The following is a 23,372-nucleotide window of genomic DNA, read 5'->3' as shown; positions in this document are numbered from 1 at the left end:
TTAAGGCCGATGGCTGACACATCCAAACTTGATTCGGTAAACGACCTGACACCGATAACTTGCAATTTGCAACCTGTGGGAGATACCTCGATACTCCATACTTGGGATAAAATCCATTTCGGTAAGAAGGCCCTCGTTATTCATTTCATGTTTCGAATTCTTCAATTTTAAAGCTCCTCGGTGTCCCTTTCGAGCTTACTAAAAGCGGGAAACTCGGATTTGGCATCGATGAGCATTCGAAATACCACAAATATCAACACGCGAAGTCGAGTCTGCCTGCCAAGCTCATGAAATAGCCGGCTATCACGAGCCTGGGCTGATTGCGTATAATGGCATCGTACACATCTTAATTTAATAAAGTTACATACCTCGGTAGCTTACGTATCTATGCAAATCCACTAGGTGTTACTTTCATCATATAGATAAATTTTTTTTTTTTTTTTCGTTCATTAGATACGGGGTTTTCGAGTAACGACAGGTCGTATTCAACTTTGCAACAGATTTCTACATTAAAAAATGGCGGAAATGCTCAGCATACCCGAGCTGCTGGCCCACCCGGGTATGCAGGAAATCGTGATACCGTTTACTGCCGATCGAACGGGCCTTGCAGAGGTCGCAATCGGAAGAGGCGGTCCAATTAAGGTATGCACAACCCTCGTCCGCCTTCGGGAAAGGGCATCGAAGAAAAAACTGACAAGGATTCTTCGGGAAGATCAACTATGAAATCCACGGCACTGGCCCGATAAAGTTGGTCTTCATCATGGGGCTCCGAGCTCCTCTGATCGCTTGGCAGAGACAGATCAGATACTTCGGTCACGAACATGGCGATAGATATTCCATGTTGGTATTCGACAACCGGGGCGTCGGCAATTCAGATAAACCTCTTATGAGGTACACAACCAGCGAAATGGCACTGGATACCAAGGTATAATCCTTCTGCAGGGTTTGCCTGTTGATAAACTGTTACTGATCGAGCCTAACGTAGGACCTTATGGACCACCTTGGCTGGACCGAACCGGTTCACATGGTCGGTGTTAGTATGGGAGGGATGATTCTCCAAGAGTTTGCGTACCGATTTCCGGATAGATTGGCATCTATAGTATTCCAATCTACCGCGGCGGTGATAAAGGCCGAAGTGGTATGATCTCATCAACCCTCAGTTATGGTCGAAGGGATACTAAGTACAAAAAAGCCATTCTTCGAAAACATAAGGCGCAGGGCAGCCCTCATTAAACCCAAGACGCTGGAAGAACGACTCCAAGCTGCGCGCGAGAACCTATTCGGGCACAAATTCCTTAACGCGCCCGACGAAATGGGCGTCTTCCCAACGAATGCGGACCGCTTCAATGCCGAAGAAATTTGGAAGACGGAAAACGTTAACCAGCCGCCGTTCCTTGGCTTCATGTCACAATTAGTCGCTGCAGGGTGGCACTCGTGTAGTCCTGAGAGATTGAGGTACATTGGAGACCATGTTAGATATATCTTGGTTGCTTATGGCGGACAGGATAAGATGATCGAACCGTAAGAATCACCGTGACCTTATCGATACACCATGTGGTGTTTTGGACTAATGGTTAGCTGCTTCGGATAGTCCACACTCGGAACATCTGATCAAATGTCTCGGTCCTCGAGTACGATCACATCTGTTCCCAGATGCTGGCCACGTTATTAGCACGGAGCACGTTCACGAATACAACGATATGGTGAGGGATCTCATTGAAGAGGCTGCCGCTTCGGTAAATAATGTACAGTGAAGGAAATGACATCCGGCCCAGAAATGCAATGATTATGTACAAGTAGATATGGAGGGTTGTGGGTTTTCGGAGATATCCCAATATTAGACAACCGTTAATTGGTCGTGTTGATCTATTAGAAGTTTCTTGTTTCTCCGAATTTGGGGGTTCTTGGTGTGCAGGTTTCCAATATACCGCTCGTTCGTCGTATGTCCCGGCTCCGAGGTAGCTCTTACCGGGTTCACGAGGTTGCCTTGTCGAGGAACTCTTTCGCTTCGTTGATCTTACTGGCGATGTAAGGACTACCGCCACGATCCGGGTGGTTTAGAAGCATAAGTTGTCTATGGTTCTTTCGGACATTGGCTTTTGTAAGGTTTCTCTCACTAGATAGCAAGTTCTATTAGCAAAGACAGGATGGGAATATAACCTGGACCGGATAATCTCTAACCTCAGAGATAATATGAGGGATGCTTCTCGTCGGTTCATCCGGGAATCGAATCCACCCTTATAAAACTGCTTTCCGAACCCTGCACCTCCAGGGATAGCTTTGTATTTTCGTAAGGCCTGTAGGCTATAACGGCATGTAAGAATCGAACTTTTCGGACGGATCGCGGGATGGAAATCATCAGAGAGGTAGCTTACCCTACTCGCCCCTACAGGTTCAAACTCTATTAGCAAGTATTCTCCTAATAGATAAACATGATTATAGGTAGCCTTACCATAAAAGCCGCCGCAGCGACACCGACGCCGACCCAGACTACATTCATCGAGACGCCTGATATGAAAGTATGGTGGAGTTAGCAAAAAGAGAAGTGGAATGAATGAATCCGGGATGTCGGAGGTTTTTCTTCAATTTTTTCGCTTATTCGGTCGGATGCCAAGACCTGTCGCGCATTATCAAATCGGCAGCACGTCGCATGGTCAAGTTTGGGGCGGTAGCTCCTCCACAACATCCTCTCTCTCGCCAGACCCAGAACTTGTCCGTACGGACCTTCTCCCATCATGCAAACTCCCTGTCACCGTCATCCTATCCTGCGTACATACACCTTACACGGAAACCACCGTCCGGTTGTCAGATAGTACCGTTCGTTAACGACAGACCAAAGCCGTCCATTCCAACATCATACACCGAACCGTCGCGATGAAGAGCCGACCGCTGCACTCAGCTAACGGAAATCCAAAGGGTTCCGGGGAGACACTCTATTGCATCTGTAGGAAGCCGGATACAGGCAAATGGATGATAGGTTGCGATGGGTGCGACGACTGGTTTCACGGGGAATGTGTGAATGTTCGACCCATCGAAGAAGACTTGGTGGATCAATATTTCTGTAAGCACTTCCCTCATCCCATCCATGATGGCGGCTCCGTTCTAACCATGTGGTCCTTATGTTAGGCCCCGGATGCCTGGAGAAGAATCTCGGCATTACGACCTGGAAACGCAAATGTAGATTGCCATCCTGCCCACGCCCGGCTGCCACCAATGCCGAACCACCATCGAAATACTGCACCCCAGAGCACGGAGTCGAGTTCTTTAAATCCAAGATTCCCTTGGCCGACTATGCTCCCGGAGAAGTCGCCGCCCTCGCAAATGCAGTCAACGACGCTGCCAGTTTCCGAAAACTAGGTGACAGTGTCCCCGCGCCGAGTAGCCCCGCTGCCCGTGCAAAGATCGACAACCTATTGCTCGCAGATTTTGAAAAATTACGTCCACAAAAGGAAGCAATCAGTCTCCAACAAAGCCGTCTCACGACTCGCACAAAGTTTATCAACATGGCCAAGGATCGCCAGAAGCGAGTTGCCGACGAATTGCGTGCCGAGGAAAACCAGCCTTCGAAAGGAAGTAAGGAGATATGTGGGTTCGATATGCGCCTGGCGCTAGACGATGAAGACTTTGCGGAATGGTGCGAGACTGAGGAAGGGAAAGCTATATTTGAGAGCGGGGCTATCGGCGGTCGTGAGGATCTCTGCATTAAGAAGAAGTGCGAGAAGCATAAGTACTGGTTGAGGATCGCGGTGGAAGATATGGAATTGGAAGAGAGGCTGATCAGTGAGGGCTCAGCGGTCATTGCGAACGAGGAAAACGAGCTTCGCCAGCGACAAAACATCAAGTCACTCATGGAAGAGAACCAGCGGCTGAGATGAACAATCTTTAAAAGGTGTCAGAGGTGTATCGGAAGGACATCATGTACTGTATCTTGTGCACGGAAGCCATAGCCATAGCACACTATTATAGCCATGCCGGAATTCAATGCTACCAGCTTAATATCTTAAATCAAGAAGCACAGGGCAACTCTCTGTCCGTGTTGCGTTGCAGTTAGATCGCTGGCCAAAAGTCTTGGCGCTGGCCAAAAAAAGTTGGAAAGCGATTTCTTTCAAATCTTCAAATCTTCAAAACTTCTTCCATCCTCCACGACCCGGTAACTCTGCGAAAATGAGGTACCTTCCCAAGCCTACCATTTGCAATGCATCGCTGCCTCGTACTAATTGCTATCCTATAGGATCGAAACTTGTTACTTTTGTTCGCACCCGGTGTACCCTTCCAAGGGTATTACCTTTGTTCGTAACGATGCGAAAGCCTTCCGCTTCTGCAGGTCCAAGTGTCATAAGAACTTCAAGATGAAGCGAAATCCAAGAAAGGTACATCTACACACGAATACCTCTTCTTATGCTCTTGAAATATATGTTGTACTGACGCTCCCGCGCCTTCTCCAGCTTAAATGGACAAAAGCCTTCCGTAAATCCGCCAACAAGGAAATGATAGTCGACTCGACGCTGTCGTTCGCCGCCCGCCGGAACGTTCCAACAAGATACTCTCGCGACTTGGTCGCCACAACTCTCAAAGCGATGCAAAGAGTTTCCGAGATCCAGACAAAGAGAGAGAGGGCATTCTACAAGCAAAGGATGTCAGGAAACGCAGCCAACCGCCGCGCGGCCGACAGGAAACTCGTGGAGGAGAACCAACATATGCTCCCAGAGGTTCGAGCCAGGTTACAACAAACAGAATCCGAGCTGTCAGACGTGGAGGAGACGATGCAGGAAGAAGCCATTGCCGTCGCCATCCCGGCGAGACAGAGGCAGGCGAAACGACAGGTTCAGGCTGGCGACGCGATGGATATCGAGTGAGCTGCTTACTCGGAAAACTGTCGCATCTAACGGTGTTATGGGCTTGTATGATATACTTGCTGTTCACGCGATCTGTATGATAGGAGGCACCGGCGTAGAGGAGTTTGGGTATCTGACATTTTCGTTTTATATATCTGCATCGACATGCATTGAATCGGTCTCGTGGGCAGTCTCATGCTCGCAATCATATATCAAATAAAAGTTTTTCTACGAAACCGCATAAAAATTCACAGGGCAAGCCATTGTTATCGTACCGCCGCAATCTAATATAGCTATAAATTAGAGACAGCTCGAGTAGTTTCCGGTGTACGCACTCGCCACAGTCGGAATTTTTTTTTTTCAGAACGGAGGAAAAAAAAGTAAAATCCGAGTGGTAGCGCGGAAAAAGCAAAGCCAGACGAGACGACGACACCGATGTGATTTATTTGCAACCCACATTTAACGCCGGCCGTTCCGCGGTCCCCTCCAAACTTCAACCTCATCGATGACATCTACAACCTAAGGCGAAAAGAGAGATTGCGTGTGTGCGTATGAAGAATATCGAAGGAGGGAATTTTCTCCAAATCGACAGGCCCTTAGCTGGCCACCTACCATAACGCGATCATGATTCCCTCGATACGAGCACTCGGGCCTGCTCTCAGATCACAAAGCCCCTCTACCCGACTGATATATCGAGACCGATTCCCATTGCGCTCCCAGAACCTACTATATCGAAATACCCGTCTCTCAAGCGCACCTTTCAGTTCTTCTCAAATCCGAAAACTCTCCAACCAGACCCCACCATCCGATAAGAAGCCGGGATCAGAAGACAACAAGAATGAGGGGCATCCCAACGAAAAAGGCCAGGAAACCAAACAGGAGAAGGAGGTGAAGGAGGAGGAGAACCAACGGACTGACGATAAAGGACAAGATGGATCGAAATCAAGTCGACAAGGCCAAAGCCAGGACAACTTCGATGGCTTCCCGGGCGGTCCTTTCCAAGGTCAGGGTGGCAAGAAAGCTCAGGCCGAATTCAAAATGGATTTACCGTCGCTGGTCACTTCCGCCGTGGTCTCGTATATACTGTACCGAACCGTCGTCCCCGGAGAGAATTCGCGGGAAATCACCTGGCAGGAGTTCCGGACAACCTTCTTCGACAAAGGTCTCGTCGACAAGCTAACTGTTGTAAACCGTCAACGGGTCAAAGTCAGCCTTCATAGGGATGCGGTCTCCCGAGTCTACCCCGACTCGAATCCTGTCGCCGGAAATACCGTGTATTACTTTAGCATAGGGTCGGTCGAAGCATTCGAACGGAGGTTGGACGACGCGCAAAGGGAGCTTGGGATCCCCAGCTCGGAACGTATACCGGTGGCCTACAAAGATGAAATATCATGGTTCGGAACATTTTTATCATTCGGCCCTACGTTGTTACTCCTCGGTAGTATCTATTGGTTTTCGCGACGGGCCGGTAGCAGCGGTTCGCAAAGCGGCATCTTCGGCATAGGAAAGAGCAGAGCAAAACTCTTCAACCACGAAACCGAAATCAAGACAAAATTCAAGGATGTCGCCGGTATGGACGAAGCAAAGGAAGAAATCATGGAATTCGTCAAGTTCCTTCAAGAGCCCGGAATCTACAAGAGGTTGGGAGCCAAAATCCCACGCGGAGCCATTCTTTCCGGTCCACCCGGTACCGGTAAAACATTGCTCGCCAAAGCTACCGCAGGAGAAGCAAAAGTACCATTCTTCAGCGTCAGCGGTTCGGAGTTCGTGGAAATGTTCGTGGGCGTGGGTCCATCTCGTGTTCGAGATCTTTTCGCGAAGGCTAGGAAGAACGCCCCTTGCATCATCTTCGTCGACGAAATCGATGCGATCGGCAAGTCCAGAGCTAAATCGAACTTTAGCGGTGGAAACGACGAGCGAGAGAGCACGCTGAACCAGCTTCTCACGGAGATGGACGGATTTAATACTTCGGAACAGGTCGTCGTGCTGGCTGGTACGAATAGGCCCGATGTCCTCGACAAGGCTCTCATGCGTCCCGGTAGATTCGATCGTCACATTACTATCGACCGCCCTACAATGGAGGGCAGGAAGCAAATCTTCTTGGTGCATCTGAAGCGCATTGTCACGAATGAAAACTTGGACGATCTATCTGGTAAACTGTCGGCCCTCACGCCTGGATTCTCTGGTGCGGATATTGCAAACTGCGTCAACGAAGCTGCACTTATCGGTAAGGCTTCCCGGATAACCCTTTCTAAGTGTACCCTGTACTAACGAGACAAAACAGCTGCCCGAAAACAAGCCGATTCCGTAGCCCTGATCTACTTCGAACAGGCTATCGAACGCGTCATTGGCGGTCTGGAAAAGAAGTCTCTGGTCTTGTCTCCCGAAGAAAAGAGAACTGTCGCTTACCACGAGGTATGTCCCGAACATCCCATTTCATATAAATCACACCTTCTAATTATTGTATCTTACAGGCTGGCCACGCTGTTTGCGGATGGTACCTCAAGCATGCCGACCCCCTTCTCAAGGTCTCCATCATCCCTCGAGGACAAGGTGCCCTTGGATACGCCCAATACCTCCCAGCAGGTGATTCGGTATGTAAACCTGCCTCCCCGAGAGTACCATCACCACTCCTCCAAAAAAAACTAACAACCTAAACCAAAAAAATAGTACCTCATGAACGTCTCCCAACTAATGGACCGCATGGCGATGACCCTCGGCGGCCGCGTCTCCGAAGAACTCCACTTCGAAACCGTCACCAGCGGTGCCAGCGACGACTTTAACAAGGTTACAAGGATGGCCACCGCCATGGTGACCAAATGGGGTATGTCGAAGGATATCGGATACATCTACTTCGAGGAAGACCCGAACCAGCTACATAAACCATTCTCGGAGGAAACAGCACGGAAAATAGATACGGAGGTTAGAAGGCTGGTCGATCAGGCCTACGAACAGTGTAGGAGTTTATTGATCGAGAAGAAGCACGAGGTTGGATTGATTGCTGAGGAATTATTGTCGAAGGTCCGTCGTCCCCATTTCTAGATTTAGGTCACACTCGATTTGAAGCTTTTACTGACATTATCATACAGGAGGTCCTCAACCGCGACGACATGATCCGCATCCTCGGCAAACGCCCATGGGGAGAACGGGACAAGCAATTTGAAAAATACTTCCACCCAAAGGAAGTCAGCGCTCCACCACCACCCCCCTCCGAAATTTCACCAGAACCACTATCACCTTGATCCCTCTCTTCCTCATCACCATGACCATCCATCCCCCTACCATCACCACCCCAAGATATAACAAATGTCCTCCACTCCGGTTATTGAGTATTTTTTTTGGTTTCAATTGCACATTATAAACAACCGGATGGGATTTTTATATATATTTTCTGATCCCCCACCTTTCCGGATTCGTTCCGTTGTATATACTAATTCCGACATCATAAGCAAAAAAAAAAAAGAGAATAGGGTAAGATGAAATTGACAAAAAAAAATATCATTTTGTAAAAAAAGATATTATTACCTTTGTATATAACAGCGCGGAAAGAGAGAAGAGAGGTAGCAGATGATTGTTACTATTAGTCGGATAAGTTGGGATAGTGTACATAAACCACCCAGAGAAAAAAGGGTTGCATTCGCAAAAAAAAAAGAATAAAAAACATTCATGCTAGTGACAGGAAAAAAAAAAGTCGGCTTCTGCTTAACGCCTTTTCGTAATGATGGCTCCGCGCCTTCTATTTGTCTTTCTTCGACGTCTCCTCTTCCTCGTCCGGAAAATAGAAGCCACCCTCCTTGACCGCTGAAATGCGAGGCAAGAACATACTAACGTGCTTCTGGTAGACCTTGTAGTCCTCGTACTTGTTTGACGTGATAAGTTCGGTCAACCATGTTGAGCCTTGGAATAGCAGCAAGTAACCAAGCGCGCCTACTCCGGCCCAGTTATAGACGCTATCGGTGACTACGGTGTGCATTCCATCGTCAGTATTCAAAAAACTAATTCAAGAGCTGAGTCCAAGATTTAAAAAATACTTACTAAATGCAGACCATTGGTACAAGAGAGCCCAGAACAACTGCTCGCCCACAAAATTTGGATGCTGCAAATTTTATGGTTAGCTTTGATATCGCGAGGAGATCCACAAAGAACCTACTCTGGAAAAGGCCCAAAGCCCACTATACAAGAACCCACGTTCGAGTTCTTTCTTATCCCAACCAAGCGGGATAGCACCGGTTTTCTTAAACTTCTCCTTAGCTTGATGATAGGCTATGTTACACATTTGTTAGTCCGTTACACCCTTCCCCAAAACGTATCAAAGTCGTTACGTCATACTCCACTGTTGCTGGTCTGCAAAAAACTCAAGGATAACAGCCAACGCCATAAGCCGAGAGAATACAATATCCGCCGTAGTGTTCAAATCGGTTTGCGGGAAATTCTTGGTAAGAATCAGGAAGAGATAAACAGGTGCCGTGATAGCAACCAGCAAGAAGTTTTGCCCAAAGCTAATGAAAGTGAGGTTCAAGAGAAAGAAGGCGGGACCGCCAATTGCTTTGCGAATAACATCCCATCTGTAATCTTCGGATGCCCACCGGTAGCCACCTTTTCTCCAGTAGTTGTAGGTCAGACGGATGCTCCAGATGATCGCAACTACGGCTACCGTATCAACGCGGTCATTTCGCAAGTTGTTGATATTGGCCCAGATCGAGTAGTGGACAATGTAGGCGGCAGGAAGGATACTCCAAAGGCGGTCAACCTGACTGAAGTTCCTAGTAATTTCTGAAAGGATAAAAACAAAAACTGATAGAATTATAGAAACTAGTACGGTGGTCGCAAGGGGGTCTGTCTGCTTGTAAAATGTAAAGAAATCTAGCTCGCCAGCGACGACTAGCTGGACGTCATTGACTGCATGTTGGAGAAGTTGAAGGATATTGGGTGAAGAATGTGCTATTTCAAGAATATTCGAAAAGGAAGGGATGGCAGCCATTTTGAAGGTGTCGTAGGTTGAACTGTACGAAGGTACAGTGATGGGCCTGCTGGAGGTTTTAATGTCGTCCGATGTCAAAGGATGGTCTCCCATGCTCAAGAACGGAGACCTTTTGCCCAGCTGTGTTGGGTCTCCTGCAGTAACCACAGTCGACAACACACGGGTGCCTTGCCTTGGCCTCGGTCTAACCGCCATTGGCAGCTAAATCATGTATTTTGCACATATCTTCCCATCATATCATGCAACGTTAGCACCCTTGGTTTCATAGGTTTCGGATTGAACTGATACAGGCCTGACTTACCTCCCTGAAGTTGTTAATTTGCTGACTAATTCTGGCATACACCACTCGATATTGCTCGAGGCTTTGGTGAACAACATCTTCTTTCGCCAACTCCCCATTGCAGATTCGCTTCATGTTGACCTCCATCTACATCCGAAAGCTTCTGTATTAGCGGTATCCCTAAGTATATATTTGAAGATCTTGAGTAGATATAGCCCCGAAAAAAACTTACGTCTTTGCGAAGAAATGGCTTGCTCAAACTCATATCAGAAGCAATCATATCGTACGCCTCAACCAGCGCCACACCGAGATTGCTAGGGACAAAAACATTCTTACCCCCTCCTCCCTCGGCTCTACCACTCCCACCAGCGTCTCTGCCCCCTCTCCCTCTCCCTCTCCCTCGTCCCCTTGTAGTGCTTGTGCTTCTACCTCCACCGCTTATGCTAAACACATACTCTCTTTGTTGAATTTTCTCGATATGTTCCGCCATCGTGGCATCAGTTCCAATCCCATTAGCATCCATGAGAGCGATAAGTTCAGGCTCAGTAAGATATCCCGGTGCCGTCGTCTTCCCATCCGTCATAGTAACCTCATTAGGCACAAACCGCTCCCCTTCTTGATATCTCGGTAACATCTGAGAAGACTCCCACCTATCCCAGGGATAGATATCAAGATAGTTCCGTTCCAGAACAGTCAACCCAGACGCATGGAACCCTTCACCGCCGTAATCAATATTAACGGTTGTTGTCTCACCGGTAGCATCTCTTGAACAACATGCTAGAAAATGCCTAACAACAAACTCGTAGACCTTTCTTTGATCGGCGTCAGACAGTGCTGCTGATGCAGCATATGCTACTGGATGGATCGGAGGGTGGGCTTTATCATTGTGCTTTCCACGCCTGGGCTGTTCAAACGCACCATTTAATAGGCTGTTTTTGTCCGGTCCTTTCAGGTTAACAATTGCTATGGTATTTCGATGGAATCCATAGCACTCACCCAGTAGCATAGTCCCCCCAGCCCCAGTTACCGGTATCGTTGGTTTGTTTCCCAATCAAATTTTGAAGGTTGACAGCTTGGTCATACTGGTCTGTCTCTGTACGAGGGTAGCTGATGAACCCGGATGTATACAAGCCCTCAGCAGCCTGCGAGAATAATAGGTTAAAATCGTCCCTCTATTGTTTCAAAATCGCCCCAGCATACCTTCATCACCCTCTGAGAATTCATGCCCAGAAATCTGCTCCCCTGCTTTTGAAGCTCCACCGTCGTCAAAGGTAGTGGTTTACTATATAGTAAATTAGCAGCATACCCCGCAAATTAAACAAGAGAATGAATGACCTACTATTTCCTCGCGGGCTTCCTCGCCACGCTCTTGACAAGCGCATCAGGACTAGACATGCAGTTCTCAAAGAGTAAAACGACGGTCATTCGATCAAACAACCGTGAGCGGTCCCAATTGTATGTTGTCGATATCCCGTCCCGCGTATGCATCAATTTCAACGACCAGAACGGCTCCGGTACGAAGTTCTTGACTCTCATGTACCTCTCGACCACGAAGCCAAGGGTGGGGAATTGACAGGACCCTATGAATGGAAAGCCCAAAATATTAGCAAATACTCCTTGGGGATTAACTTTTGTAGCGGCATTCTTCTCACCATAGCTTATCAATGCATCCGTAGGAAGCCCCCACCTACCCTGAAGCCTCAAGCTCTGAAACCTAGTCAAGGCAGCCCCAATCCTAAGATCGAGTTCCATACGAGCCGCAACAGCCAGAGCTTGTCTCTCATCCAAATCCTTCGGATTGTGCGCAGCTCGGATGACATGGCTTACCGTCCCCCCAAAACACATCATGTCAGTTAAAAATGACAATAACGTAGCAACAATCAAACTGAGAAAAAATCTCACCTCTTCTCGATATTGCTAAACTGCGCCCTCTTGACTTGAATCGACGGATTCCCCTTCCGCGCAAAAGTCCGAACTTCAGTTCCAATATACTCCCCTTCTCTATCACAATCCGTCCAAATAAACAGAATCGTAGCATTTCTAGCTTCTTTCTGAATATTATCCGCAATACTCCGTTTATCCTATATTCCATACACGTCAGCCCCCCCTCATCAAACAATCAAAACCAACCATAGGTTTATGTAGCGAAATCAGAAATAATTTCCCCAGAGAAAATCAACCCACCTTCTCGATATTCCTCGTAACAGGTGCATCGAACAAATCAACAGGATCGCAATCGGACCATTTACGATACCGGTCTATAAAATCGATCTCCTCCGTGTGCCCTTGAACCGCAGTCATAGTAACTTCGCAATGATTCCATTGGTTAAACTTGTAATCGAAATCATAGTTTCTGATATATTTATTCCCCGTCTGCCTCTATAACTACCCGATAACCCATTGGTATCATTTTCAACAAACTCAACTCTCCAAACAGAAGGAATGACACTTTTTCATACCGTCTGAAACCTTCCTCCGCTGAGATGGCCAGCAACTGCTTTGGCAACCGAAGACTTCTCCGCCACGCAGAGTACCTTGACCATGATGTATGCTGGACTTTTAATGGATGATGAAGTTTAAAGATCAAGGGCCTGGGGTGAAGTGGGCATCCGATGGAGGAATTATATCTCGCGTGTTGCCCCCGTGTTTGTTAAAAACAGGCACGTATTGGGAGCTTCAGAATGCAACAGAGGAACGGAGCCTGGATGGGATAGTCGAACACTTTAATGCAAATGCTTCCTTTATAATTTATGACAAGGGCCCATGTATACTACTACAGCTACTAGCAAATACCTACAGACTAACCACACTCTCTCAAAAAAAAGCTACCAAGTTTCGAAAAAAAAGGACGAATGACCACAACCAGAGGTTAGGCACAAAGTATACATACAAAGCCTCAGCTAAATTTGATTTAAATAAAAAAAAAGAAGGAGAAAAAGAAGGGAGCCTTTGATTAAATGGTAGACGGCTAGGACAAGGGAAAACAACCACTGCTTTGCTTTTTTTTCTCTCGACCATATTACCTTGCATTGTGTTCGCTTTTACCAGACCCGGTTTATTTCTTTCACCACAGCTTTTTTTTTCGTTTTTATCACCAACAATCCAAGAACCAAATCATGCGATTCCCCCGCAATTAGGCCGGTTCGGACCAGTCAACTTGGTCCGTAGAGTTCTCTGCTCCAGTTGCGTGTGCTATCCTTAACCTAAGCCTCAGTGGTGGCTATGAAACAATAACTATTAGCAAATGTCATCAAATACCATGAATGATAAACAGCGTTTCCTCACTTTAAGACTACCCTGCACCTTCATCTGCTGGGTCGCTTCTCCCTGCGGCTGTAACTCCGTACTGCTAATAGGCATCAACTGCAACTTCTGACTCTTGGGCACAGCAGCCTGCAAGGAGATACCATGCAAGGAATCCGTAAAGCTATTGTTCTTAAAACGAGCAAGGATGGCAACCAGTCCATCCGCATTTCGCTGTAAGCTCAAAGTTATCAAGAGTCCCTTCTTGTTATACACGGTATGAGCATTCGCCGCAGGTCCTTGTTGTGGTTGAGGGGCGGGATTCAAAAGGCTTGATCCAAGATCTCCTAACAAACTGCTCGCCGGTGGGGCTGCAGCGGGTGCCGACGGCTCAGACGGTCCACTGCCGAATAGATCCAGAATATTGTTCACAGATGCAGCGGCAGGAGGCGCCTGTGCGGCCGGAGAAGATCCACCGAACAAGTTCATGATATCGGCATGTCCATTAGCCTGTGTCGGAGGAGCGACAGGCGCAGCCGCTGCATCATCACCGAAAAGATCCAACAAATCGTCAGCGCCTGACTTCGGTTTCGCAGCTGGCACCTTAGTCTTCGCTTTTTTACCACCAGGGCCTGCGTCACTAAGAACCCTATCCTCGGTCCGAGCTTCCGGCGGAGGCATCCTCTCCAAAACGCCACGCCGAACACCATCGTGTCCAAAGAGATTGCCGTATTCCACGCTTCGCTGCTGAATTTCGACATCAAGACTGTCCGAGCTCGCTGTCAAAACACGGCGCACCCTCTCGATTTGGCTTGGGTCATTTATTCTTGTCGTAAGCTTCATCAAACTGGTCATGATGTACTCGTGGATGACACTGTTGACATATGCTGAATCGAGAATTCCCGTCAAGAGATCGACAATATCCGACTCCTTGACGTCCTGAACCAATTCTTCTTCTTCGTAGGCACCACCCTTGAGCAAAAGATCGCCGTATTCGCCGATAACCCAAGCTCCTGCCAAAGTCAATGCCTCCTGCGTGATATCCGTCCGCAGAGCGGAATACAGTTTTTGAACGGAGTAAGTTTGCAATTCGGGTTTGCTTGTCGCTATCAGACGGACAAAGCTGGAAAGAATCTGCTCTTTAACAAAGTTGCCGGCCTGTGGTTCAAAATCGTTAGCTAATTACCATCTTCATCCGTCATCGGAGTCGTAGCTAACCAATTTCAGAACTCTCAAAACAGTATCGATATGCCAACGTTCATTCGGCGCAAACTTCTCCGCCGCAATACAGATCTGAGTCGTCATCGCAGGTTTGAATTCATTATTAGCAACCTCGAGGAAAGCGAGCAGCTCGCGAACCAGCACCCGGATATTAGTATCGTTGATCAACGTAAACGACAAATCCAAAGCCCTCCTCCTGATCGAAATATCGGGATCTCTCAAACAATCCAATATCGTATTCCTATGCCGCTGAACAGCATTCGGCTCGAGATTGACAACCTTGATCAGGGTATTCAGAGCAACGTAACGGATATTGTTATCCTTGTTGCTAAGGAATTTGCCAAGAATATTGATACCAAGAACTCGCAACCCACTATCGGCGTCGATATCCAAGATTGTAAGAACGGCTTCGTATAGAATCGAATTGCCGACATTCTTCGAAGAATCGGTGTTTGTAGCAACTTGCGCCAGAATATCGTTGATCTGTTCGCTGACTCCGGAATCGCCCTTGCCCATCACCCTTAACAGCTGAAGTATCTTAACCTGGAGGAATGGATCGGTAACGCCGGTAACATCATGCTCCGGTGCGTACCCCGCTGTCGTCAATGCTTTCAATTGCTTCACCAGAACCGGTGTGTACGTCTTGAACTGCTCGACAAGGTCGGGATCGTGAATGCAAAGGTCGATGATTAACGTCAGACCGCACAGCAAGACTCCATGATTCCTATCCTGTAAAAGCAACTTCGTCTTCTCGATAAAATGTTCCTGGAGATCCGGGACCTTGCGTATTATCCTCATGGCGCAGAGGGCCGCCTTTTTCCGTATATATGGATTCGCCGTCGACAGCAAGCCTTCGATCTCCTGGAACAGATCTCGTGCCATTTCCGTCGATGCGATGTTTCCCAGCGTGCACAGCGCCAGCCCGACGACATACTGATTGCTGTGATTTAAGTCACTACATCCCAACCGATTAGCTTGAAGCACGAGTTATCCCGGCGGAAGAGCCTCCGATATACTTCTTGAGAGAATTCGTGACCAATGTCAAAACTTCCTGGTTCTCGTCCAGCAACAGCATAGTCCCGAGGTATCCCAGTCGTTTATCGGCGAACCGTGGCGAGGCTAAGAGCTTAAGACACTCGATCTGGCCGAAATGCGTTCTCTCACCGAGCGTGAATAGGTAAAGAAGCTTCGCAACATTATTGCGACTAAGATTCGGGTGGATCAGCTTAAACGATCCCTCGATGCGATCGAATCAGATAAACAATCAATACCGGATCGAAGAATCCGCAGACTCTTCTCGAAATGAAGCTCGTATCGCTGCACTCTCCTTCTGGATGACAGCTCTCTCATCGGCGATAGTCTTCGATGCGCGCACAGCTCTAATGAATTGCTTCACTATCAAACGAGTTAGAACACCACGCGTGTACCTCGATAACGAATATACTCGAAAAAACGGTTAACTCACATGAGCTTTGTGAGAAATTGAACGCCATGATTGCTAGTGTTCCAAAACAACCTCAGCAGAGGTGTTCGCGGTATTTCTGCCAATGTTATCGCCCAACGGAACCACCTTCGAAGAAGCTTCCCAATTCGAGTCCAACAGATCGTAAGCTCGTTGCGTGTCTCGGCGTACAGTATTCGGTGCTTGGGGGGGGGGGGGGGTGGGGTTCGTAAACGTGTCTACGGTGCAAGTTCGGCCGACGTACCGGATTATATGTATGGTGTCCGTTTGGCGAGCTGTTCGTTAGGGCTGAGGGAGCCTCCGGGAAGCTACGCAAGGGTCACAGGGCCGGTCCGAGGCCGAGTCCGTAGGGAATGGGGTGCGAGGCGAAGGAAGGTATATCGGTCTGGTCGCGATAAGTTGTGAACGGCGAGTACGTGGGCAGGCAGTGGGAGAGGTCAGGTTGCGGTTTGGAGCTCCCAGGGTTCTCCCGAATTGGGTAGTGGAAATACCACATTTGCTCAACCTCAAAACCGCGTTGTCGGTGATGTTCGAGCTTGCCACGAAAATCGCTATATGCGTCCCCGATATCAAACATTGTGGCTTTGAACCCAAGCGTATTGATGTTTGGGGATTACGAGATCCGGGATAAGAGATTTAGATCAATATAGAATGCAATCCAATAACAGCACACTTGGGATTGTACATTAAAGTGTACGCCCTGGCCTTTTCGAATAGTTACCTGCGCACTCGGGCAAATCTCCAATCACCTCGTATCGACCGATCCCTAATGATTATAGTTGTTCCGCGAATAGGTATACCCGTGATCGATTTTACACTTCCAGTCACCAAGAATGTTCTACACTTCAAAAATACCAATAAACGTGTACTACTATCTGACCACGTCTAACCGCATACCAACATGGAACCTATATAGATAGATAGATAGATAGATAGATAGATAGTATCGTAAATTCGTCGACCGGGCGTTAACTGACTTGTCTCGAAGAAGTATACTAAAAAAAACATATAAACATTATATCCCATCCCATAATAATCACATTTAAACATTTCTACCTCCATCCACCCCTAAGACAACAACTGATAATTCGACATTTGGTAATCCATTCGTTCTGCTTGATTTCGTTATATCGCCTGGACAGACATATCTCGCCAGACGCTCAGCATACGCGATACTATTAATTTTGATCATAAAGCGAGAGTAATAGAAAGAAAAGGGAAAATAAAAGTGAAAAAGAAAAAGGCCAACGCTAGCTATCAAAAAACGCCTTGTTCTGTCTGGGTAAGGAAATTTTTCATATCAAAGGAGGAAAAAGAGGTGACGGCAGAGGAAGGGAGGTAGGAAGTAGGGAGCAGAGGGTGAGGGGAGGAAGAGATAAAAAAAAAGGTGAGGTGGGGTCGGAGGGTGTTCGTAAAGCCAGTACGCAAGGTTTATATCTCGCCGTACACTACAGACAGGTAATGATAATTAAAAAAAAAAACCCCCCCAAGCAAAAACAAACAAAAAGCAGGCCAGTTAATTTTCGAAGAGAAGATAGATCGCCATTCGTCGCAAAAAAATCATCCCCGAAAAGCAGCTTACTCTTCCTGTATCTCTTCTTCTTCGTCTTCATCGTCCTCTTCATCAACAAGACCGGTATCTTGTTCTTCTCTATCGTCGTAATAAGCTTGATCCGGTGCCAGGGTGCCGTTGGTGTGTGAAAGGTGATTGAGGTGGTTGCGGAGCTTAGCCACACCGGGGCCGCTGAAAACACAGAAAACAGCCCTCTGATGTTCGTTGAACTCTGCAAAGAGAAATTGATTAGTCACAAGGCATCGGACATGTGGTATGCGAGATTATCTTACCGTTCGGTGGTGGTCGGCAGAAACGGGTTAGATCCTTGCGGAGGAAACAAACGACCCCGGTCAAACTGAGATGGGTGAGTTTGGTGCACGAGTTGATCAATTCGTGGATGCCCTGCATTGCTCTTTAGCTCAATTCAAACCGAATAAAGAGGGGGATGTATATATCGCAACGTACGTCGACCGTAAGATTGGTGCAGTAGGAAAGATGAACCCTCTCCAATGCGCAAGGATGCGCCCTGGATGAATGCACAAGTGCCATCAACGACCTATCGGTGATATTGCTGCACTTTACCAGGCCAATCCTTCGAAGCTTCGGTAGAGTAGCAAGTTGAGTGATACTGCGGTCCGTCAATCGTTGACAACAAGCAAGATCGATATATCTGATTCTATTGCAAGTTCGGATCAGTTGGGCGATGGCTTGATCGGTCAGCTGCGTGCAGTGTCCGAGATGCAGGTAGTGTAGATTTTTAGTCAACTTCGTGATGGCAGCGACCGCACGATCGGTGATGAGTCTGCACTTTGCCAAAACCAGGTTGCGCAATCTGGGTGCGATTTCGACGATGTGTTCAACGCTGTCGTCAGTCAATTTATCGCAATTGGTGAGGTCGAGGATTCGCAAACTTTCGTACGGTCGGTTGGGGATTCCGGTAAAGGCAGCATCGGTCAACAGATCGCAATGGCCGAGACGTAGTTCTCGAAGGTGTGAGAGTTTCCAGAAGATATCGAGGACGGCTTGGTTGGTGATCTTGTTGACTTTGTGGAGGTCGAGTTCGAGAAGATTGGGGCAGTATTTCGTGAAAGCCATGACGCTCTCATTTGTGATTTGGTCGCACTCGTTTAATTTGAGCTAGAGCAGCAAGACATACGTTAGCCTGGTTCTTTCCGTCGAAAGAACAAATTAGGATTGTTCCCCTCACACGCTTGAGATGAGTGCAATGAGCTGCAACGGCAACCATGGAAGCATCCGTCGTCTTTTTGCACTCGGTAATGTTGAGCCCCTGGAGCCTCTTGCAATTCTGCGCGATAACATTCATCGAGAGATCCGTAACGTCGACGAGACCCGACAAATCCAAAGCCAACAACTTTGGATTATTCTCCAAAACACGCATGATGCTGGTATCGGTGACTTGAACGCAGTTGGTCAACGTCAATCGCTCAAGCCTGTTACAAGCAGCCAAAGGCAAAACGGTTCCATCGTTGAGAGTTTCTGTCAGAGTCGTGAGGTTCAGGCGTTTGATGAGCGAAGCATACGGAAAACTCGGTTGTTCCATCTGTATCGTCTTGGCCAAGCTTTCGAGGCTCTTGAATTTTGAAATGTAGGGTCGGATCCATAGCAATTCCACAGCACATCTCGCCCATGACTTGCAAACGAAGACACACGATTGAAGGTCTTGAGGTGAAGCAAGCCGTCCGAAGATGGCAAAGAGAAGTTCTGGAGGTAAGTAGGCGGTCGGCGATACCTTCATATCTTCAAATTGTTTTAGCTCTTCGTCCTCGGTTTCCTTGCCATCGTCGACGATAGAGGTCGAACTATCGTTTGCAGACTGTTGGAAGAAGTCATTTTCGAGTTCATCTTGCACATTTCGTTCCGGACTTCCAGTACTGCTAGAATAGTCGTAACGAGTCGGGTCTCGTGCCGTTTGTATTCTTGGAGAAGTCATGATGTGAGCGGGCTGTCGATTGACGAAGAGGCGGATGCCTGTGTTAGGCTGCTGTTATGAGCGGATTTGTCTCAAAACCCTCAGTTGAACAAGTACCAAGTCAACGTCGATGAGGTGACTTGGTAGGTGACAACCAGGCGATATGTGTGTGTGAAGGATTCGGTGTGGAACAAGCGAAGGAATTGGAGCCGTTCTCGTGGTGGTGGGTGGTGGCGGACTATCTTTTGGAACCTTTGGAGGAGGGAAGATCGGGTCAACGAGGCTCGGTAGTTGACAGAACGACCGACACGAGGTTGGAGAGAGATAAACCGACCCGGTTGCAGGCCGGTGGAGATGGTCAGTGACGGTTTGATGATGAGGTTTCCTGGCAGGATGGGATCGGGTTCGATGGAAGTTGAGGAATTTTCGATGTTCTGTTTTGGGGATGTCGGATATTTTTGGTAAGCGGGGGGGGTTTACATAGAACGTTGGGCAGAGGAGAGAAGAAGGCTGTGTGGGACCGGTGAGGTAAGCCTTTGGGACGCCGGGCAGCCCTGCTTTCCACCAAAGTTAACGCCCGCCCTGCAATTATTAATCTCTTCGGCTGTGGCTGTTCGATCGACTGCAGAAAAACATCACCGGCATCGTATATCATATATCAATATCATTCATTCGTTGTCCGGTTCGACTTCAAAAAACGTGGCAGGTCGAACGCTTGGCATATACGCATACTACCTCAAGTAATTTGTTACAATTTGTTCATCATTGCTCCTGTTTTTCTTCTTTCTTTTGTTTTTTCCGTCCACAGCAAAAAGGGCCTTGTTTCCTTTTCTTCTTTGCTTTGTATGTATGAAAGTATGTATATATCTCGAGGCCGATAGCTAAGAACGTACCCCTTGCCGTTGGACACAAGAAACAAGACCACGACATTCCCATTGACCGGTTGATGCTACAGAAAAGCAGGGAATATAAAAAATAAGAGACACAGAATAGGGACACATCGGATGGAAACGAGCACAGAGAGAAAGCAGACATGGTGAAGAAAGGAAAAAAAGGGACTTGAGCTTTTCGGTTGGAGGAGGTTTGTAACATGACACGGTGAGAATGGACACACCCAGGATCAGGTACGTCGAGGGATTAGAGGTTAAATCCGTGCATGCAGAAGTGCAAAGTGAAAACCCGTCGACAGGAGGAGATGGTTAGAGTAGTAATAACAGTAGTAGGAAAGGAAGTTAATCCAAAAGGGAAAAGGAAAGAGATGATGATAAAAAAAAAGGAAAAAAGAGGTTCTTCCCAAGTTATTCAGATAAGTTGGTAGCAGCAGTATCAATAGTTTACACTCGCAAGTGTACAATTTATTTTCCCAAACTTGGGAAGGCAGACTCGTCAGAGACGTTCAGGCCTCTTGCGCCGCCACGGCCGCCACGGAACTCGCCACGACCTGGACCACCGCGGTGTGGGCGGTCTCCGCCGCGAGCTCCGCCGCGAGCTCCACGTCCACCCCTGTCACCGCTTCCGCGTCTCAGCGATCTGGGATCGACGAATCCGTGGTCGATTTCGACAACAGCCTTCTCATTCCTGTTCTTAATCTTCTTCTGCTTTGACTTTCCACCGACAAAGTATTCCTCGTCCTCATCCTTGACGAGTTCCTTGGCAGAAGCCCACTTCTTGTCCTCACGGACGCCCTCGTTGGCACGACGAGCCTCCGGAAGCTCCTCGATCGGGGCACGGGATTCAAGCTCGGCCTGGTACTGAGCGAAGGACTTGGTGTTGTCCTCCGGTTCTGGCTCAGCGACCGGCTCGGCAGCTTCGGTAGCCTCTGGCTGTTCACCCTCGACGGCGGCGGCAGTAGGAGCCTCACCAGCGGCTTCGGCTTGGGCGATGCTTTCACCAGCTTGCTCCTCAGTCCATTCGCTCTTGTTGTTGCCCCAGCCTTGAGAAACCTGCTTGTCGGTGTCACTATATACACGAGTTAGTAAACCCATCGAAGGACCGGGACTCTTGTTAACTCGAAGAGCAGAAGAGATGACTTACAGTCTGCCGGTGCCGCTGTGACGCTCGAATTCACGGCCTCCACGACCGCCACGGCCACTGCGACCACCGCGACCACCGCGCTCCCTTGGACCGCCTTGTTGGTCAGTTGGCCTGGATCGGTTGTTCTCACGGCCGGCTCCACGGTCTCGGAAAGCTAAAGCCGATCGTTAGTCCCGGATGATAACGAAAGAAAGCACAGCAATAATAGAAGCATTCAAAAACAGAATGGCCGAGTATCAAAAGGAATAATACTATCCGGGGATGGGAGAGAGGGAGGTTACATACCACCTTCATTTCCTTCACCGCGAGGACGGCGAGGACCACGGGAGTCGGCAGCAGGAGCAACAGCCTTTGGTGGAGCAACGTCAGCTTTCTTAGAAGTGGTAGTCTTCTTGACAATCTCCTTCATTGGTGGCTTTGGAGTATCGTTCTCATCTTCGATGTCGTTGCCTGCACCAGTTTAAATCGAGTTAGAACGCTTTGGCTCATCGGAGGCGGATTTCATCTCCCCATCATGCGAGAAACATGATTATTTTTTTATAGATGTTATTTATTTTTATATCTTATTCCTCCGAGAACGGGAAGGAAAGAAAATAAAGGAATAGGCTCTGTACCAAGGAGGTCGAAGGGGTTCTATAATGATGATTTCATTGATGTTAGCTCTGCCGATATCAGATAACTTTCTCCTCCACCTCCTCATCCATCAAACAGGACGTATAGTATAAGCAATATTTGAAAATTTTCATATTTTATTCTAACACCCCCCTCCGATCATCCCAAGTCCCGTATCTCCATCTCCTAGGCTCCATCTCTTCCTTCTTTTCGTCGACCTCTTTTTTTTTTTTTTTTTTTTTTCCGGCAGCGAAAAAAAAAAAAAAAACCTCACACAAACTAGGGCTCAAACCATCCTTGGAGGGGAAAACCAGAGAAAAGGCGGGACTTACTTTCGAAGCGACGGCTGCCATTGTGAAATGATTGCTTGCTCACGCTGTGGTGAGACTTTATCGGACAGAATACCACAAAATACGAAGGGTAAAGAAGACCGTCGACGGACTGGATGGGGGGGGAAGAAGCGTGAACGGTCGAAAGTGGGTTGGGTTGGTGGTGATGTGGAATGCAAAGACAAAATGTGGGTGGGATTTTTGGAAGGGATGTGTGTGTACGTTTGTGTGTGTTTGTGTGTGTGTGGTTTTTGTGGGTGGACGAACCTTAGTCTCCTTGCAGGCTAATGTCCAATGCGGCAACACGCCCGCTTTCGAGACTACGGATTTTTTCTTCCCCAGTAATGTACTACCATCTACTGGCGAGTGATGGAATTGAATTGGATTGGATACGATGCCTGGATTCGATGCTTGATTATTAAAAGAAGAAGAAGGGCTAACGGTGACATGCATTCTATCTACCGCTGCAAGCAAGCAAGCTGCAGATATAAAAAAAAAACCCATGTCGGCTGCTACCGCTACTGCTGCTGCTGCTGCTAATAGTATACTACTCAATCAAGAACAGCTAATTAAAAATGAAAAGATGCAATACCGATGATGAATGCAACGGGATCAATGCAAATCGACGGGACACCGGATGAAAGCTAGTAAATTCCCGAATGACCCTCTCACACACAATATCCCTGATCCCAAGAGACCCGCTGTGCCAGAAAACAAAAAAAAAAAAAAAAAAAAAAAGGTAAAGAAAGAAAGATGAAGCGGAGTGCGGGAAAAGCGAAATAAACCAAGCAATACGATACGAAGACCGAAAATGGATGTAAAAGCAGGGCGTTTGACCACTACAGGAAAAAACGGATATGCCGCAGTCGAGACAAAAAATGGAAAAAGCG

At 47.8% G+C, this 23,372-nt stretch overlaps 10 protein-coding genes across 10 annotated transcripts; 4 read left to right on the top strand and 6 right to left on the bottom strand.

Moving 5' to 3' along the window:
- Positions 1-516: 516 nt before the first annotated feature.
- On the top strand, positions 517-1,754 carry DFL_008518 (uncharacterized protein; the record flags this gene model as incomplete). Its single annotated transcript, XM_067638263.1, has 5 exons — positions 517-642; positions 713-925; positions 986-1,138; positions 1,193-1,521; positions 1,592-1,754. 5 exons carry the CDS (start codon positions 517-519, stop codon positions 1,752-1,754), a joined length of 984 nt encoding a protein of 327 aa, XP_067486168.1.
- A 220-nt stretch (positions 1,755-1,974) lies between these two features.
- Positions 1,975-2,500, bottom strand: DFL_008517 (uncharacterized protein; the record flags this gene model as incomplete). The annotated part of the gene is made up of 4 exons (XM_067638262.1): positions 1,975-2,116; positions 2,182-2,304; positions 2,376-2,386; positions 2,453-2,500. The coding sequence occupies 4 exons, from the start codon at positions 2,498-2,500 to the stop codon at positions 1,975-1,977; spliced, it is 324 nt and encodes a 107-aa protein (XP_067486167.1).
- A 374-nt stretch (positions 2,501-2,874) lies between these two features.
- Positions 2,875-3,875, top strand: DFL_008516 (uncharacterized protein; the record flags this gene model as incomplete). Its single annotated transcript, XM_067638261.1, has 2 exons — positions 2,875-3,061; positions 3,127-3,875. 2 exons carry the CDS (start codon positions 2,875-2,877, stop codon positions 3,873-3,875), a joined length of 936 nt encoding a protein of 311 aa, XP_067486166.1.
- A 289-nt stretch (positions 3,876-4,164) lies between these two features.
- DFL_008515 (uncharacterized protein) lies at positions 4,165-4,856 on the top strand (the record flags this gene model as incomplete). Its single annotated transcript, XM_067638260.1, has 3 exons — positions 4,165-4,169; positions 4,232-4,370; positions 4,446-4,856. 3 exons carry the CDS (start codon positions 4,165-4,167, stop codon positions 4,854-4,856), a joined length of 555 nt encoding a protein of 184 aa, XP_067486165.1.
- A 603-nt stretch (positions 4,857-5,459) lies between these two features.
- DFL_008514 (uncharacterized protein) lies at positions 5,460-8,077 on the top strand (the record flags this gene model as incomplete). Its single annotated transcript, XM_067638259.1, has 5 exons — positions 5,460-7,062; positions 7,120-7,250; positions 7,310-7,429; positions 7,506-7,856; positions 7,925-8,077. 5 exons carry the CDS (start codon positions 5,460-5,462, stop codon positions 8,075-8,077), a joined length of 2,358 nt encoding a protein of 785 aa, XP_067486164.1.
- Positions 8,078-8,571: 494 nt separating this feature from the next.
- On the bottom strand, positions 8,572-9,816 carry DFL_008513 (uncharacterized protein; the record flags this gene model as incomplete). The annotated part of the gene is made up of 4 exons (XM_067638258.1): positions 8,572-8,795; positions 8,871-8,931; positions 8,986-9,098; positions 9,165-9,816. 4 exons carry the CDS (start codon positions 9,814-9,816, stop codon positions 8,572-8,574), a joined length of 1,050 nt encoding a protein of 349 aa, XP_067486163.1.
- A 201-nt stretch (positions 9,817-10,017) lies between these two features.
- Positions 10,018-12,639, bottom strand: DFL_008512 (uncharacterized protein; the record flags this gene model as incomplete). The annotated part of the gene is made up of 10 exons (XM_067638257.1): positions 10,018-10,041; positions 10,118-10,243; positions 10,329-11,025; positions 11,093-11,238; positions 11,297-11,378; positions 11,436-11,676; positions 11,749-11,918; positions 11,999-12,177; positions 12,281-12,475; positions 12,556-12,639. The coding sequence occupies 10 exons, from the start codon at positions 12,637-12,639 to the stop codon at positions 10,018-10,020; spliced, it is 1,944 nt and encodes a 647-aa protein (XP_067486162.1).
- Positions 12,640-13,229: 590 nt separating this feature from the next.
- DFL_008511 (uncharacterized protein) lies at positions 13,230-16,053 on the bottom strand (the record flags this gene model as incomplete). Its single annotated transcript, XM_067638256.1, has 6 exons — positions 13,230-13,316; positions 13,382-14,497; positions 14,558-15,515; positions 15,577-15,765; positions 15,832-15,955; positions 16,026-16,053. The coding sequence occupies 6 exons, from the start codon at positions 16,051-16,053 to the stop codon at positions 13,230-13,232; spliced, it is 2,502 nt and encodes an 833-aa protein (XP_067486161.1).
- Positions 16,054-17,600: 1,547 nt separating this feature from the next.
- DFL_008510 (uncharacterized protein) lies at positions 17,601-19,528 on the bottom strand (the record flags this gene model as incomplete). Its single annotated transcript, XM_067638255.1, has 5 exons — positions 17,601-17,806; positions 17,868-17,979; positions 18,043-18,439; positions 18,497-18,714; positions 18,785-19,528. 5 exons carry the CDS (start codon positions 19,526-19,528, stop codon positions 17,601-17,603), a joined length of 1,677 nt encoding a protein of 558 aa, XP_067486160.1.
- A 1,334-nt stretch (positions 19,529-20,862) lies between these two features.
- On the bottom strand, positions 20,863-22,506 carry DFL_008509 (uncharacterized protein; the record flags this gene model as incomplete). Its single annotated transcript, XM_067638253.1, has 5 exons — positions 20,863-21,466; positions 21,542-21,695; positions 21,827-21,991; positions 22,156-22,174; positions 22,486-22,506. 5 exons carry the CDS (start codon positions 22,504-22,506, stop codon positions 20,863-20,865), a joined length of 963 nt encoding a protein of 320 aa, XP_067486159.1.
- Positions 22,507-23,372: the final 866 nt, after the last annotated feature.

This window comes from Arthrobotrys flagrans, assembly GCF_004000055.1.
Source record: "Arthrobotrys flagrans strain CBS H-5679 chromosome Unknown unitig_1, whole genome shotgun sequence".
Taxonomy (NCBI): Eukaryota; Fungi; Ascomycota; class Orbiliomycetes; order Orbiliales; family Orbiliaceae; genus Arthrobotrys; species Arthrobotrys flagrans.
Note: the sequence above shows the minus strand (reverse complement) of the source record. Positions and strands in the feature narration are given on the sequence as shown.